Source organism: Adiantum capillus-veneris, chromosome 24 (genome assembly GCF_014529385.1).
Source record: "Adiantum capillus-veneris isolate H3 chromosome 24, ASM1452938v2, whole genome shotgun sequence".
Lineage (NCBI taxonomy): Eukaryota > Viridiplantae > Streptophyta > Polypodiopsida > Polypodiales > Pteridaceae > Adiantum > Adiantum capillus-veneris.
Window position 1 is genome coordinate 47,496,790 of NC_140954.1, and position 18,977 is coordinate 47,515,766.

Consider the following 18,977-nt stretch of genomic DNA (forward strand, 5'->3'; position numbering starts at 1 on the left):
GTTTCATTGGACCTCGCACTTCGCCTTGGGCATTACCAATTCTATTGGTAAAAAAGAAAGATGGTACTATGCGCATGTGCGTAGATTATCACGGATTAAATGCAATAACCATCAAGAACAAGTATCCTTTGCCTCGAGTGGATGAGTTGTTTGATCAAATCCACGGGGTAAGATACTGTACAAAGATAGATCTTTGTTCAGGCTACCACCAGGTACGTATCCTACTGCAAGATATCTCCAAAACTACATTTAGAACACGCTTCAGGCATTTTGCATTTTGGGTTTTGCCTTTTGGTCTAACCAATGCTCCAGCTACATTTATGACACTCATGGATAGTGTCTTACGTCCCTATCTTGGAAAATTTGTTGTGGTTTTCCTTGTGATATTCTCATTTACAGTAAGATTGAAGATGAACACATAGAACGCTTACGATTAGTGTTTGAACAGCTACGAGCTCACATGTTGTATGCTAAGCAAAGGAAGTGCGATTTCTTTAAAACAGAGATACATTACCTCGGTCATGTGATCTCTTATTCTGGCATCAAGATGGACACTGACAAGGTCACTGCCATTCTTTGATGGTCACATCCCAACAGGGTTGAGGAGCTTCAAATATTTTTAGGCATGGCTGGATTTATTGACATGATATCCGTGACTATGCCAAAATCACTGTTCCTATGACGGATCAACTTAAAGAAAAAGGTAAGACCTTTTCTTCGAAAGAAGCCCAAAAACGCAGTTTTGAACAGCTCAAGGTAGCTATAGCCACTGCTCCCATCCTAGCAATCATCGACCCACTTAACCGGTTTGTGGTAGAGACTGATGCTAGTGATAAAGCCATTGGTGAGGTACTTCTCCAGGAGGAAAGACCTATATATAGCCTTTGAAAGTAAAAAGTTAGATAGAGCTCAACATAATTATTCTGTCTATGAGAGAGAGCTTCATGCCATAATTCACGCTTTACGAAAGTGGCGACACTATTTATATGGTGCCGAGTTTGAAGTATTTTTTGACCATGAGAGTATCAAATGGTTTACTACTCAAATAGACTTAAAGGGCCATAAAGCTAGATGGGCAGAAATCCTTCAAGATTATGATTGTAAGCTACGATATCACAAAGGGCGATATAATGTAGTAGGGGATGCACTAAGTCGGATGCCTCAGATTAATTCACTTGCTTTCACGGAACTAAAGAGTGGATTTTTGGAGTCATTACATGGCACGTGTGCACAAGATCAATCATATGCTAAAGTGTGGAGTGCAGTTTTAAAAAGGGATCCTTCACACTCACATGTCTCTGAACAGCCAGATCAACATGTCTCTGCACGCGCAAATAGAAACTTCAACACACAGAGCTCCACCCCTACTCAGGAAGAGCTTAGGCGATGGAAGAATTTTTCCATTGATGATGGCTACTTACTCCACAAAGGTAGAGTATGTGTGCCAAATGACTCAGACACTAGGCGCCAAATCTTATTTGAGTGTCACGATAGTCCAAGTGCTGGTCATCCAGGTATCCGTAAGACGTATGCCTTAGTTCGACGGCATTTTTATTGTCCGGGCTTACATCATGATGTTCAAGAGTACGTACTAAACTGCCAACAGTGCCAAGTTAATAAGGCAGAGCGCCTCAAGGTAGGTGGCCTTTTACATCCTTTAGAGATTCCACAAGGTAAGTGGGAGAGTATCTCTATGGATTTTGTAGTAGAACTACCTACTACAAATCATGGCCATGATGCCATTTGGGTAATTGTAGATCGTCTCACAAAGATGAGTCGATTCATTTCCACTAAGACTACGGTTAAGACACCGGAATTAGCACGGATATTTGTAGAGCATATATATAAACTCTACGGTCTTCCAGGTAGTATCATTAGTGACAGAGATCGAAAGTTCAATAATCACTTCTGGAGAGGTGTCTTCCAAAAGTTGGAAACTAAACTTAATCTAAGTACGGCTGATCATCTAGAAACGGATGGTCAAACAGAAAGAGTTAATCAAGTGCTAGAGGATATGCTACGAGCATACGTTAGCAAGAAGCAAACCAATTGGGAAGAATACTTACCTATATTGGAATTTGCTTATAATAGTTCAAAGCATGTGACTACAGGGTTTAGTCCATTTATGCTTTTGTATGGATTTCAACCTAGATCACCCGTTACGACAGGTTGGCTAAGGAGAAGATACAACAAGCGAAGAATTTTCTCCAAGACCATTTTGACATTCTTCGAGTTTCTCGACAGAATGTTAAGAAAACTCAAGATCGATATAAGAAGTACGCAGATGAGCATCGACATCTTGCTACTTTCGAAGAAGGAGACAAGGTTTTCCTCAAAGTTTCGGAGCATTCAGAAAGTCTGAGGACGGGAAAAGTTGCTAAACTTTCACCATGCTATTGTGGACCGTTTACCATTTTCAAACGTATAGGCCAAGTGGCCTATAAGTTAGCTCTTCCAAAGCACTCACGACTTCATCCTGTTTTTCATGTTAGCCATTTATGAAAACAACTAGGACAGAATGATAATGTCATTGACACAGGTGTGTTGGTTGACCTTATCGCACCGCAAAGCATTCCTCATGAGCCTGAAAAGATTTTGGATTCTCATGAGCTTCACACCAGACATCATGTCAGACGACAGGTGTTGGTAAAATGGCTAGATAGACCTGAAAAAGGTTCTACATGGGAAAATGTAGAAACATTTTCCTACATTCTTTTTCGAGGACGAAAAACAATTCTCCAAGGAGGGGGTAATGTAAGGACATGGGTCCTATGGGCAAGGCCACCGGCATGGCCGGACAATGTGTAGGCTAGGGGGATGCTATAAGATAGCACGGTTGGGTGGAGACTAGCACACGCATTACCACCGCCCTTTCACAGAAGTTACTAGGCCATTAAATGTTACATGATCTCAATGTATTTTATGTTGAAATTCAAGTGATTAACTTCTATCAAGTTAAAAATATACATAAACAAAGCATGATTAACTAAGAAAGATAACTCTACGGATAATTGGAAAAAGCTCAGCAGAAGGGATATCAAGTGCAGGGGATATCAAAAACCTGCAGAATACAAAAGCTAGACTGCAACAAGAGCTCTTGGAAGTCAACAAAATGCTTGAGGCCGGCCCTAACAATAATAAAAGAACTTGCTCCCATTCACAGTTCAGTGGGTTGGTAGAAGACGGGTTGGCAGATCGAGCCTTCTCTGCTTTAAAAAATTCCTTGCCACAGCATGTGGAGGTAGCAGAGACTATTACTGTAGCAATTCCACTAGCAATGATAAAAAAACAGTTAGCCAGCCAAGCTAAGATGACGCTTGTATTTGGGTTCAGTGGAAGAATCCCGAATAGGTTTGAGATGATCCAATGGTTGTAGGGCCCTCAAATTCTTGGCCATGGAGGAGCAGTTGAAAGTACTTCCTACCTAGCTAAAGGTTTTTGCTCAGTAAGATTCAAAGAGCCCTCCAATGTGGATAAGATCCTCGACAAAGGGCCCCTAGTATTTAATAGGACTAAGGTGTGTGTGGTGCCTTGGGAGCCAGTGTTCGACTCAACTGAATCTTTGCAATCGGTTCATCCGGTCTGGGTAGAGTTTGTGGGACTGCCTAGTTGGCTGTGGGATAATCTCACAATACTTGCTAGCCAACTGGGCACTTCCTTATTTATACCTAGTAAGAGAGGGTTTGACAGAACTTCAAACGGGGTTTGTATAGGATGGGATTCGTCTAAAACGTCACCTAAAAGCATGGTTATTAATGTCAGAGCTGGGCTTGTTACCATTTCGCTAAACTTTGGAACTTACTTTGGGGCATGTTTTAAATGAAACAACTTTGGTCACTTCGCCAAGGATTGCCCATTGAATTCTAATGATACTACAGCTCCGACAATACAGGACCCCAATAAAATGGAATCCCCGATGGGAGGGCTAGAGAAGCAGGGAGACAATAATGAAGGGACAAATTCAGGGAAGGATGAAGGAGGGATGGTGTGTGAGAAAATGGATACGAAGATGCAGGAAAAGATGGTGGAAGAATTGATTCCCATACAACGAGCTTCTGAAGGTACAGGCAATATTAATAGGATCATTACTCCCATTGCTACTCCCAAATTTATGACAGTAACAACGACGACGGTTGTCCAAGTCCCTGGTCTAAAAAGAGCCAAAAGAGTGAAGGCGGTGGAAAGAGACTCCAAAGTGCTGCAAGTCGTCAGAACACTGGAGGTGAAAGGATCTAATTCATCCTCTACCCCTTCAAAAGGAGGGGGGTTCACTATCCCTCTGCACAATCCATTTGCAACACTGCAAGAAAAGAAATCCTCTGACTTGGAACCCCCGGATTCTCCTGAGATCAAGGAGAGGGGGGGGGGGGGGGGGGATGATTCGGATGCTGAAGAATTCGTTCCTCTATCCCAATGAACCCCGTATTAATGATGGAGTCACTCACTATCCAATCTTGGAACGTAAAGGGGTTGAAAAACCGGAAGAAGAGTACCCTTTTCTGGGAGGAAATAAAAAAGGAGAAGACAGTCAACTTTTGGGCCATTCAGGAACACCATCTAGACGCCCATAGCAAGAGAAAGCAGATGCTAGGAAAGAACCTGGTATTCTGTGGAGAAGCAAATAACTCCTTCAGTGGCATCCTCAGCATTGTGGACAGAGAATTGGAGCCGAAGTTGGTTCTTAACCACCCATCCGGCAGGATCCTGGGGATTAGAATCATATGGGAAGGGCATCCCCTCACCATTGTGAATGCGTATGGCCCTTGCAATGCAAAAGATAGAGCCAAACTATGGATGCATCTCAGAGATACCCCTATTGAAGGGGAGTGGTTGTTGGTTGGTGACTTTAACATGGTAGAAAAGAGCAGGGATAGAACAGGATCCTCCAGTGTGCTGGATGGATCAGAAAGGTCTAAATGGCAAAGTTTGTGCGAAAAGTGGGCAATGATCGACTTATGGGATGTTGGCCCATGGAATAGCACGCTTGGGTTCACCTACACAAGCTTTCAGTACGCCCGCACTGCCTCCAGACTGGAAATATTCTATTGCTCGCACCAAGCTGACTGGATACCAATGCTGATGGAAATGAAGGTAGTTCCAACAACAATCCTCTCGGACCACATTCCTCTGCACATTCAATTTAAGAAGAATAAAGAGGAGGAGCAGGACCCAAGAGGTAAAAAAAACTGTTCGTAGTAGGGGCACACCTTTTCAAAGACCCTCTATTCAGGAATATAGCCAAGCAAGCACTGGGTAAGCTAAAAAAGGATGTCGACCTCAACAAGCACAATGCGTGGGACCTCTTTGCTCGAAGCATCCAGAAAGCAATAAAAACCTCGGGTCCCCGAATCAAGAAAGCTAGGGAGGATCACCTGTTGCATCTTTCAGCAGAGGTACAATTGCTTACCGTTATAAAAGCCAATTGGCATGCTACTGAGGGCGAACACAAACGATGGCTTGAAGCCAAATCGAACCTCGCTAATGAGCAGGTAGAAGATATAAAAAAGGCTAGACTTCTCTCTAGGGAGATTTATTTGCAATCGGAAGCCTCCGATCAAGCTCATTTTTTTAGGGCTCTAAAAATCAAGAAGAGCCGGGGCCACGTCCGCTCGCTTGATGATGAGAAAGGGACATCAGTTCATAACCAGGATGAAATGGCTGGTATGATGTTGAGCTATCTCAGTCAAATTATTGGACAGCCGGAGACCCAGTCCCAAGAAGTGGAGGAAGCCAGAGGGACCTTACTACAAAGTGTTAAAAAGGAAATTCCCCACTCAGAAGCTAATAACTTGGAACGGACATTTTCCGAAGTCGAATGTTCACTAGCATTGCAAGCCCTTGGCAAGGAAAAGTCCCCTGGTTGGGATGGGATGATGGTGGAATTCTACGTAGAATTTTGGGATGATCTCAAGGCCCCAATCACAAGTTTGGCCAATAAAGTCATGGTCGAAGGGTCATTGGAGAGAAGTGTGAAGAGAGGGCTTATCAAGATTTTTCCAAACATAAAAAATTCCTTCTCTTGAATTCTCCAAGAGGAAGTTTTAAAAAATTAGATTTATTTTTCAAGTTTTTACACTATTTTTTCCTATTTTGGGATGTAATTTCTCCTTTTCCCCTTGCCTTTATTCAACATTTTTGAAATTGAAAACGGCATGATATTAAGCTGAGACACATTTTTCCTGAACACAGACCATTAATATGTCAAACGTGTTTTGATAATCACTCAATTTATTATAGCAAAGAATGCTTGAGGCCATTTGTGAAGTCTTCACCTCTTTTTTTTTTGGGGTAGGTGTGGGGGGGTGGGGGGTGGTTGAAATGTAAAGATTGCATCACTCATATTGAAAAAACAAATAAGATAATACCAAGATTGATTTTTTTAATAAAAAAATTTGTGTTAACGTTCAATATGAGAAAATATAATTTTTGAGAATTTTTAGAGGTTAGAGACACTACGCACCAATAATAATACACTTTTCAGCAAATCACAAAGAGGACACATAAACAAGATTCCAAATTTTTGTCTCAAAGTTGGGGGTGGGTCCACCATCTCCCTTTTGGAGGTTCTATTACTGACAAACCATTGTAGGTAAAGAAAGGTAATCAACTTTGTCACTTTTTATAAAATGTCAATTTCAATAAACAAGTATAAATCCTTTAGCAAAACATAATGAGGGGACTAAATAAGAATTTTTTATGACTAAAAAAATTACAAAAAGTGCTGATTTTAATTGAAAATTCATAAACTTTCCACCTATAGTGGGAGATTTTCCACATTTTGGAAGTTAATGAGATGTATCTTTTGATTTGATGAATTTAAAAAAAGTCCATATGAACTACTTAGGACCACAAGAAGAAGATTAAGAATTGACAAAATGCACCCCTAGGAAGCGTAAATGAGGTTGTTTTGATGGTAAAAGAAAAATTCATCATCTAGGATTATGGGATCTGCACTAATGATATTAGAACTAGTGGTGGTACAAAGAATGGGTGCATTAGTGAAACTTGAACCAGTGTTCCAAGCAATTGGCAAATTCCATGCTATGTGATCATCCTCTATTATGCTTGCACATGGTGAGTACTCCAAATGATTGCTATCCTGAGGAATGTTTGGGCTCGACGTCGAGGAGTCCCCCATGTTCAACTGATGTTGTAAAGAGGAAACCTGCAAACAACAATGATTGACTTTATCTTGCTTCGGTTAGAAAGACCTGCGAAATTGATCAAAAATTTATTAAGATCCTAGTAAGTTGATGGAGATATAATATAGTAGTACGGTTAATGGCCACTTTGGTTGTTAAGCCAAGGAGTCTTCCCTCTCCTTCTCTCTCTCTCTCTCTCTCTCTCTCTCTCTCTCTCTTTTTGTGTGAGCAGAGGCAACTAGGCAGTGAGGGGGGTGGGTATAGGAGAGGCAAGTAGAGGGGAGCGGGGCGATGTGAGAGGCAAGGCCGGGCAAGGCGAGAGGTGGCAAGATTCCTTGATATCTTGCATCATTGAATTTAATTTACTCTTTTTCATCATGATGGCTAAACTATTAGACAAACCCATATGTTAGAAAGTTCAAAATGTGTGTGTGTGCACGCACGCACGCACGAGAGAGAGAGAGAGAGAGAGAGAGAGAGAGAGAGAGAGAGAGTTCCTTTGCGATTTTCGTGTGTATATCCACCATAGTACCATTCCTTTCCCCCATTGATAGGAGAACAAGTTGTTGTGGACTTGATTCATCCATATCGCGGAAACATCTCCACACATTCCACTTATTTATCATTTTCTCACTCTCATAGGATACATACCAATCGTAGTAGTGGACATCCAAAAAAGTAAATACAATACGTTCAGAGTGCAAAAAAAGTTAAGGAGAAGAAAACATCGAGGGAAAGCTAAGAAAAGAGATAGAATGTAAGAAGACATAGGCACATTACACTATTGTGGGGGATATTAGAACCAAAATGGCTACCAAGGATTGAACCCTTATTGAAAATACCCACGTCAACTGCATGCTACCAATCACCCACTCCATAGCGTCTTCAAACGGGAGCATCCCATTCCCCCCCCCCCCCCCCCCCACACACACAAAAAACTCACAATTGTGAGTGGATAATATTAAGAACATCAGAAATATACATAGTGTCTTCAAACTCGAGCATCCCATTCCTATCATGTTGGGGGGTAGGATGGATCCTAAAGAGGGACCCGTCTTCATACTTGTACACTTAGCCTCTTTAGGACATGTCCCTCTTAAAGATCCGAAAGAGATACTAAAGAGGGACCTGTCTTCTTATTACCGTATTGAAAGTAAATGGATTTTGCCTTTTCAATGTCACGATCGAAGCTTTTCAATTTCTAGAGGAATCACCCTCTAACTTTATATTTCAAATCAGATGTTTTGATTTTTGGACTACATAAGTGCTCCTTAGTAAAGGGTTAGATTTTGGGTACATCTCTGGATCATTGGATAAAGTTTGCATATTAGTGCCACATGATAAGCTAATAATAATATTTTTTTAAAATTACTTCTTTTAGATCCTTCTAAGAGGGTGTTAGACATTGAGATACCTCTTTCTTTAAAAAGGGACATTGAGTATGGATCATTGGAGAAAGTTTGCATATTAGTGCCACATGATAAGCTAATAATAATATTTTTTTAAAACTACCTCTTTTAGATCCTTCTAAGAGGGTGTTAGACATTGACATACCTCTTTCTTTAAAACGGGGCATTGAGTATTGTATCAGACATTATTTTTTATGGTTTTGAAATATACTCTAATCTAAATAGTTCATTTTTATACTTTAAAAAAAAAATATAATATTTTATTGTAATATCACAAGTGTCACTTTCTAGCTTTCACTCTCACAAAGAAGCATCTATTATGAAATTCTTTTCAATAGCTTTATGGCCATAGTGAATTTTCACCTTGTTTGTTTTAAAATTATGGAGACCTACTACACCTATATATAGCTCTCCTTATAGAGGGTAAATGAGCCTTTCAAATGTCACAAGGCTTTTCAACTCTAGAGAAATCATCCTCCACGTTTACATTTCAGTTCAAAGGTTTTGGTTTTTTGTTCTGAAACTGTGGAGACCTACTATAGGTAAATCTCTTAATGGCTTCAAAAAATATATATTCACTATTTACATAGTGCAAGGACACTCTAAGGAGAACAAAACTCTATAAAAAAAAACACAAATATATCAAGTGCACTCTATCATCTCTATTTATCTATATTAATAGATAAAGGGGGAGCGAATTTCAGCCCCCCCCTTGCCACACGTCAGTCTCTCTTGCATCCGATGGGTGTCACCTGCAATCCGGGGACACAGTGACACGTAGAGAGAGAGAGAGAGAGAGAGAGAGAGAGAGAGAATCGTCGGTTACACTAGCGTAGACATAAAAAGTCTTTTGACACTCTACTTTCATGGTCTCTTCATTTTCTGAACTCACACTTTACTTATGCACTCAAGATGTTTTGAAAAGCTTTTCAAAATTTTGAGATTAAAGAGACCTAATGCTACCTACATGTATATTTTCAGTGCCTATATATGCCTATATAGTGAAAATACACACTCTAAAGAGAAGAAAACACTAAAGAAAATATAAACAAAATTAGAAAAACACATACTATCAAAATGTGCACTCTACCATTTCTTTATTATATCTTTATATAGACACAAAAAGTGTTTTGAGTTTTCATTTTCATGGGTCTTTTCATTTCTTAAACTGATGTTCCCTTATGCACTTAAGATATTTTGAATGGTTTTTCATTTTTTCAAAATTCGGAGCCTAATACTTAGGTACCTCCTACTGGCTCCCACAAAAATAAAAAAATGCATTTGGAGGAATATGCCATGTCGCGTCTCCCTGGTTTGCAGGCCAGTTGTGTTCTCTCTCTCTCTCTCTCTCTCTCTCTCTCTCTCTCTCTCTCTTGCGATGTCTCACAATATCTGCAATCCAATCACCCTCTTCTTCACACGAGAAGGCCTGCAGAGGGAGGGGAGGAACCCTGAGACAAGGGACGACAAAGGCCATTGAGAGGTGCAAGGGCGGATGCGATTTGCACAGAGAGAGGAGTTTGCTATTTTGCGAGCTCGAGAGAGAGACAAAAAGAAAGAGAGAGATTAAAAAAAAAGTATTTCCACCTGCTTTGCCCCTTTTACTTTCCCTTTAAACCCTTCCCTTTTAGATTTGAAAAGAATACCATTATTTTTTGAATTTTTTACAACCGATACTTCATACTTGAAGAGTATTATCTAGAATCTAAATAATCATAAAAAAGCTTTCCTAATGGCTCTAAATAAATTAAATTCACTATCAACATAGTACATATACAAAGTGCATGGTGAAAATAAATTTTAAAGAGCAAAGAAAACGTTAGAGAAAAGAAAAAGCAATGAATAAAACACAAATGTAGAAGGTGCACTTGACCATCTCTAAAGAGCAGAGAAAACGTTAGAAAAAAGAAAAATAATGAAAAAAACACAAATGTATAAGGTGCACTTGACCATCTCTATTTATACGGACATAAAAAGTTTTTTTACTTTACACTTCTCTCAGTGTTTTCATTTTGATTTTATTTTTTCGAGATTGTGGAGATACTACTACTGGCTTGTTTGAATTTTTATTACCCAAGGGCCAAAATCTATCGAGATTCCTCTCCCTGACTTTGCAAGCATGATTGAAAGATGTCACGCAGCTCTACCAAATATGCAAAATCGAACTCTAAACGTCACCCTTATTTGCCAGAAGCGCATCCGCTAATCAACTCACCCCGAAGGCGTAACTGCCAACTAATTAGGACACCAAACAAATTTTTAAAAAAAAACTTTTTGCTAGTGCACGACCTCTGAGAGCTAGCTGTTATCATCTCCTAGAGCTGCACCCATATTCCGCCTCCTCCTCCATCCTGACAACCTCTTTGTCGCCCTCCTACTTGTTACGTGTTGAGCGTTTACCCTTCTCGTCCTCCTGCATTAGCCCTTGCCCCTTCCATTTACCTTTTGAAGCCGAGGGAATCTGGTCTGCTAATGAATGATTTGATGAATTTCTTCCAGCTTGGATCCCCTAATCGTGAAGAGTATTATCAAAAATCTAGGAAAAAAAAAAAAAACAGTGCGAACGAATGATTTGATTAATTTCTTCCAGCTGGGATCCCCTAATCGTGAAGAGTATTATCAAAAATTTAGAAAAAAAAAAAAACAGTAGTTCATGGCGAACGATGCGCGCACTAACGTCAAAAGGATTATTTAACTACACAACCCTAGTTGCGAAAGGTCCAATTAACTCTCTCTCTTTCTCTCTCTCTCACACACACACACAGCATCAAGTGCGACCCATCCAATTGCACACACGCCTGGGCACACCGCCGTGATGACTCTCTCTCTCTCTCTCTCTCTCTCTCTCTCTCTCTCTCCAGTAGTAGGCTGCTCGTGCACGCACACTCGCATGCATACAGAAACGGAATAATGGGCTGATCTCTCTCTCTCTCTCTCTCTCTCTCTCTCTCTGGGCTACCTGCGCCTGCAGCGTCTCCTTGTCCTGGAGGAGCTGGTCGCGTTGGGCGGTGAGCGCCTCCATCTGCTGCTTGAGGCCGTCGTAGTCGCTTTCCATTTGCTTGGTTTTGCAGCGGGCCCGTCGGTTTTGGAACCACACGGCAATTTGGCGGGCTTGCAGGTTAAGCTCCTTGGCCAGCTTGCCCTTCCTCTCCAACCCCAACTTATTGCTCTCTTTGAAGGCCCTCTCTAACGCTCTCACTTGCTCCCCATTCAGCCTCTTGCCCCTCCTCTTCATTGTCGTCAATAATGGCTTCCCCATCCTCATTAACATGAACCCTCCCTCACGCCCTCCACAGCTTTCACTTCCACCTCCACTACCATTACCACTACTACTATTACACATCATCCTTTCATAATAATTCCCTCCACCACCACCACCACCACCTTCTCCTCCTCTTGTTAACATGCTCAAATTTGCCCCATTCGTAATTTTCTTCTTGATACTCGTATGAGGACTTCCTTTTCCAAACCCTCCTCCTCCTCCTCCTCTCCCTAATAGTCCTCCATTGGTCCCTAGAGCCCCACTCGCAATAACACCCCCTTTGCAATAGTCCATATTCCCTACTGTGGTGGAGTTCGATGTTTAATTTTGTTCCCCTATGATCACCAATGACACACCCACTTTCAATACAATCTCAAAGAGCTCAATCACTCAATCATCACATATGATACACTACTCCTTTCAAACATAATGTCTCTTGGGTCACATGTACTGATACAACCTTTTCCTCGATCGAGCCTCTCTCTCCATGGATATGCTTCTATCCATGCCAATGTCCTACCATGGAACTCTTATGACTGGTGCTTTCCCCTACGCCTCTCACCACCACACGCCCCCTCCTTCAACATAACACCTCTAAACACGGTATACACTTCGAACAAAATCTCCCCTTTCAGAAGAACTCGTCACTTCCCCTTAAATTGAAGCCTTCTGGGCTTTAAGCTTACATGCTACCAAGACACAAAGGGAGAGCTTTGTTGTATAATAAGAGCATCATTTAGCACAAAGCTATGCATCACAACTTACAAGGTGTGCTGTTAATTTCTAGTCCTCGGGGTTGCCATTCGTTCTCTTAGAATCTTGATGCCCCACTCATAGAGGCACAATCTTTGATGACTTTGGCCCCAAGGTGCGCAGTTGGCAAATTCTCGTTGGATAAGCTCAATTCTTATTCTAGTCCACTTCTGTCCTCACTTGCTTTGTTAATAAACAAGTGACTATAGTAGGGAAAGTGCTCTTGGCATGCTTAGCTCTCCCCCACATGATATATGGAGACAGCCGACCCTATTTCTAAAGGCCAATAAAGTTTAGAAATTTTGTGTGGGCATCACCTTCTACTAAAGTTTACAAGTCTTCCTAAGAAAGTCTAGGGCAATGACAACATCATGCTTTTCTTTATTCTTTCCAAGCACATGAAGTTAGAGCCTTGAATTTTGTTCAGGGAAAAAAAAAACCTTGAATTTTGATGTGGTATGATTATGTAGAAAGTCTCTCGTTCTTATCATTATAAGTTTATTAAAAAGTAATTTACCAAAGAATTTCTCTTGGCATGCCACCTCTCCATTCAAGCCAAGAAATGCAAACTTTCGACATGATGCCTACTTTTAAGAAAGAGGAAGAGCTTGCTTGGCCAAGTGTCAAAGTTGTGTATTTAGTTACATGCTACATTCTTGAAAGCTTTTGTCTTTTTCACAAGGGAGAAAAGGACACGAGGAATATGCACGTTGATGCCTTGGAAGTTGGAAATTCAAACATACATCTCAACTATAAAGAAATTCCTCATATACAACCAAATCTCACGTCACCTTCATTGAATATAAGGTGAAGATTCTAAGGTAAGGAAATGAACAATAAGGTATCACCCAATAGACAGCCACTTCAAATATCACTTAGAAAAATTGATTTGTGATTGGAGAAGCACAAACCCAAAAAAAAAAAACACACACACACACAACACCACCCCCACCCACCACCCCCGGACACCCATCTCTCGGACACCCATCTCTCTCACCTTGCAAAACCCAAAAGCAAAACCAAACCCAAACACACATTCACAAAAAGAAAAGAACAAGTGAAAGGGTCACGATGGCTTTCTAAAATAATATCAATATGATAAAATCATTAGGTTGAGTTTAATTAGAATTATATAAGGTGAAGCATTGTTGGGGAATGTCTCTTTTATCAAGCGACTGATTTTCTTCCTTGCAAAGAAGCAAACTAAAAATACTAACGAAAATTTTAAAATTTGTAAAATTTTTGAACTAAGCTCTCACATATTTAATCGGTTTTTCTTTCCTTTACTGTGGTTTGCTCATTAATATATGTGTGTGTGTGTGTGTGTGTGTGTGTATGTATGTATATGTATAGAACTTACTAGAATTATGCAAGATGAAGCTTCAATTTAGCATTCTGAAAGAATAGAATGCAAAAGAAGTCAAGCCATGTGAGGATGTGAAATGAAAGGTGAAATAAAAGATCCATTTAATATTTTAAAGCAACAAAAAACATTTAAAGTAAGTCTCAATTATCACAAAAAACATTGAAAGTATGCTTAACACAACTCTGCTCTAAGGTTTTTTTAGAAAGTCAATAAAACAATAAGAAAGTGATAAAATTATTAGGTTGAGTTTGTTGAAATTAGGGTTGCAGGAAAAAACACACCACTTGGAGAAGACAAAGGAAGCTCAAGGCACACAACAGAGAGTGTATTACTTAGTGTGCAATGGAAAGATAGATAGCCCTAGAATGATGGACGTATATACAATCAATGCATGAGGAAAAAAACCTCCTAGTGAGGGAAAAATACCCCGATGGTCCTAAGTGTGTTCACACACATCACTACCACATGTATATGGTAACAAATCCCCCCTAGAGTGATGAGATGAACGAGAGATGGCACATGAGTAAAGGGAAGTGCCATACCCTGAGGACATGATCAGTCCAGAAAGGGGAGTAGGCCCAAAGCTTTGTGGAAAGCTTCAAACTTCTCATGAGACAATGTCTTTGTGAAAGATCTACAAGGTTGTCCTGTGTTGGCACATAAGCTAAATTGATCTCTTCTGCTGCAAGCCTCTCCCTGACATAGTGATAATGCACCTCAATGTGCTTTTTGCGAGCATGAAAAATTGGGTTCCTCACAACTGCCAATGTGCTCTAACTGTCAGTGTAGATAGTGTTGGCAGTGTCATGTCCAACACCCAAATTATTCATAAGGCGTCTGAGCCATACACACTGAACCGTAGCTGTCAAAACTGTCCTATACTCAGCCTCACAACTAGGAGTGGCCACAGTAGGTTGCTTCTTGCTCAAACATGATATACATGAACTGCCAAGCATGAAACAAAAACCACTAGTGGACACTCTTGTGTCAAAACAACCAGCCTAATCTGAGTCCGAAAAAGCATGTAAGTCTGGCGGCAATGATCCCCCCTTGGGATAAAATAAGCCAAGATGTAAAGTGCCACTCAAGTAGCGGAAAATCCTCTTCACAGCCTGCCAATGCGTAGACCCTACACTATGCATAAATCTGATGACCTGTGAGACTGCAAACTAAATATCCGGTCTTGTGTTGCATACATAAATGAGGCATCCAACAGCAGTTTGGTAAAGAGTGACATCTGCAGGATCACCAGCATCATGAAGACTCAACTTCAAACCTGTTTCCATTGGAGTGGCAATAGGTTTGCAATCCTCAAGTCCAAACTTACATAGCAATGTCTCTATGTAACTTTTCTGACACAAGGCAATACCACCATCACACTGCTTAAACCGTATACCCAAGTAATGATGCAACAACTCCAAATCTTTCATCTTGAAAGTAGCATTCAAATCAGCCTTAAATTCAGCAATATGTCTCTCATTTGATCCAGTAATCAACAAATCATCTACATAAAGAACCACAATGAAAAGTACATCACCCTCACACTTTACATGCAATGTACAATTTGTTGGACTGTTATGAAAGCCTCGTTTGAATAAATAAGTGTCAACCTTCTCATGCCAAGCACGAGGAGATTGCTTCAACCCATACAAAGCTTTGTTACATGTGCACACCTTATCCTCTTTTCCTTTCTTGACAAAACCACGAGGTTGCGTTACCTCAAATATGTCAACATTCAAGAAAGCAATAACAATGTTTGATTGATATACGTCCCAACCAAAATGAGTTTCCCCCATGCACATAGAAAATTCAAAGTAGTCATACGACAAGTGGGAGCAAAAGGCTCTTCATAATCTATACCTTTTTGCTGTGCATAACCTTTTGCAACAAGTCGAGCCTTATAGCGATCAATCTTACCATCCGGCTTGCGATTCAACTTGTAAACCCACTTCGTACCAATTATGGTCTTTTTTTCAAGAGGCAAGTCACATAAAGTCCATGTGTCATTTTCTATAAGTGCATCATATTTTGATTTCATGGCTGCCATCCAATTTTTAGTATTCTGTGCTTCATCAAAAGACAGAGGTTCCTCAACATCATGTAAGCTAGACACAACCAAAGCATAACAATCTTAGGCATAAGATGCACGGCAAGAACCTTAACAAGTATGACTAGACAAAGAGGCATCTAATCTACTATCACGCAAAGTATGCACCAGCCATTTAGGCATACCTCTAGCCTACTCATTCTCAGCCCTTTCTTCGTCAAGTACATCATGTACATATGCATCAGTAATAGGCTGATCTGTAACATTTTCAGAAACCCTCATAGGCTGTACATTTGCCTCATTGGAATTTACATTTGTACTTTCACCACTAAAAAGAGGAAACAAAGTGTGATAAATGTCCTGTGAGCTTACATTATTGTCTATAGTACATGACAACAAGGTCTGAACAGAGTCTTCCACAAACACAACATCTAAAAAAAAACCAGAATATGGTTTGTTTGTGGATGATACAACCTATAACCTTTGCTTTTAGCACTATAACCAACAAAAATACATTTGACAACCTTATCATCCAATTTTTTGCGATGTATTTGTGACGCCAAAGCATATGCCAAACATAAAAAAACATGCATATGCTCAATAGAAGGTTTTCTATCATGCCATGCTTCATATGGAGTAATAGACTGCAAAGCTTTCATAGGATACCTGTTTAGTACAAAAGTGGTACACATAATGGCCTCAAGCCAAAAAGAATGCGGCAAAGCTTGACTTTTGACCATACATCGTGCCATTTTTGTAAGTGACCTATTTTTCCTCTCAAAAACACCATTTTGCTAAGGCGTATAAGGCACTGTAGATTGGTGTTTTATCCCACGACTAGACAAAAATGCATTAAATTCATGAGACATACATGCCCCCCTCGATCGGAACGGAGGGTGCCCATAGTACATTTTGTGACATTTTTCAGCCATATCCAGAAATTGTTTGAAGCACATAAATACTTCGGACTTGGCTTTAAGCGGAAATACCCATGCATGCTTGGAGTAATCATCAATGAAAGTCACGAAGTAAAGGTAATTTCCAAAGGATGGAGTTTGCATGGGCCCACAAACATCAGTATGCACAAGCTGCAACCTACATATGGCCCTAACTGAACCATCCTTTGGAAACTTCGAACGCTGCATCTTATCCAAAATACAGTCTTGACAAACATGTTTGATAGATGCTTCAAGAGGCATCAAAGAAGAAACCATATCATATTTTTGCAAACGCAGCAAACTGGAAAAATTCAAATGACCAAAACGTGCATGCCAAAGTTTTGCATCTAAAATAGCCTTTGAATCCACAACTGCATTTGCAAAATTATGCCCACACTTGTCATACAAAGTGAGCTTATACAGCCTACAACATAAAATGCCACATGAAACAATTTCATCACCGAAACTGAGATCATGCACAATACATTTGTCATCCATAAAAAAATTGACTATCTTGATCCTAGGTACATAAAGTGTATCAACAAGTATAAAAGAACTGTCATTCGCAGCAGTAAGCACAATCTTTCCAACTCCCTGAACCAGATAAGAGGCATTGCTGGCACAAGTAACTGAATTCCCATGAGGGACAGACTCCAGAGACGTGAACAAATCACGATGTGAGGTAATGTGTTTTATAGCACCACTATCAAAATACTACACATGTGAATCTGCAGCAAGTGACATGCATGCATCATGGACAACAAGATAATAGGTACACTCTGAACTAAAAGCCCATTCTACATCCACATCAGCATCACAGTCTCCTTTCACAAAAGACTCAACAATAGTTGCATTTGTAGTGGAACCAACATTTGTAGTGGAACCACCCTCTTTCCTCTTTGCCTCTTTGGCCTTCAAGTTAGGACACTGCTTGATCAAGGGATCATTAGCTTTACAATAATGTCAACGCATCTTCTTTTTGCCATTATCATATATATATGTGTGTGTGTGTGTGTGTGTGTGTGTGTGTGTGTGTGTGTGTGTGTTTCAATAATATTAATACATAGACACCAAAGAATTTGACCAAATTCAAAAGACACTAGAAACTATGTCAGGAAAGAGGGTTGTATAATTCCATTATCATGTCAAAAGATGGTCTTATACACAAGTGGGGAAATTTAAAAAGCTTCCCTAGTAAGGATGAAGAGATACAAATCCTGCAAATCTCCAGACCAGCAAAAATTTGATAGCTTAGAGTTGAGAAGGTAACCCTCACCTGCATCCATAGAGACAATATAACATTTAGTTAGTATTGGCACTGACTGCAGGTGATGCATAGGTATCCCACTTGTTGTCGATGTCACCCAACTTTAAAATTGCTATCAATTAAAGTAAAGAGATGAAAACTTTTAACCAGTGCGATGGGAAAAAATGTTTTAGACTTATGTGTTTCACGATATTAAAGACCATACAACTCTATCAGTTTAACAATCATAAAAAACCAAGCTGTATGGGGACAAAATATAGTTTTTTTAAATTAGCAGAATTCCTGATATCAAAACAGATTTGTCTAACCAAAACAAACTTAGATTTAGGAATTCTAAGTGGAGCTCTTTTTAATTTTACAAGCTCTAAAAAAGGAAAGGTCGGAGGCGAGCTTTGGAGGCTATCTTTGCCCCGAAGTGGACTACGTACGCCCGTCTCTCCACTTGGTGGAGTTTGGCATTTATTGCCGCAATTTTTTAGGTTCTGAAATTGTGCTCATGCGTGCCGTTAATGTATATTTTGGTGTTTCCTGTAAATATACAAGTATTAGCTCCCAAGGTAAATAATAATAACTTGAATTAGTTACTACCTTTTAGGTGTTTTTTTATTCCTTGTGATCAAAAAAACATTTATCATTGAGATGAGAGGAAAAGGTATTAGTAACAAGTGTTTACATCATCCCATCTACGGGTCATCTTAGTCATATCCCAAAAAAAGTTGCTGCTATTAAGGTTTTAGCAGAAAGAAACTCTCAACAGCCCAATAGCTAGGTTCATTCCGGTCTTCAGAGAGCA

General features: G+C 40.0%; 1 protein-coding gene across 1 annotated transcript; it reads right to left on the reverse strand.

Moving 5' to 3' along the window:
* Nucleotides 1-6,789: 6,789 nt before the first annotated feature.
* LOC147426321 (uncharacterized) lies at nucleotides 6,790-12,573 on the reverse strand. Its single transcript, XM_086498627.1, has 2 exons — nucleotides 11,511-12,573; nucleotides 6,790-7,165 (listed from the first exon to the last, which is right to left on the reverse strand). Exons 1-2 carry the CDS (start codon nucleotides 12,105-12,107, stop codon nucleotides 6,884-6,886), a joined length of 879 nt encoding a protein of 292 aa, XP_086354753.1. The 5' UTR covers nucleotides 12,108-12,573; the 3' UTR covers nucleotides 6,790-6,883.
* Nucleotides 12,574-18,977: the final 6,404 nt, after the last annotated feature.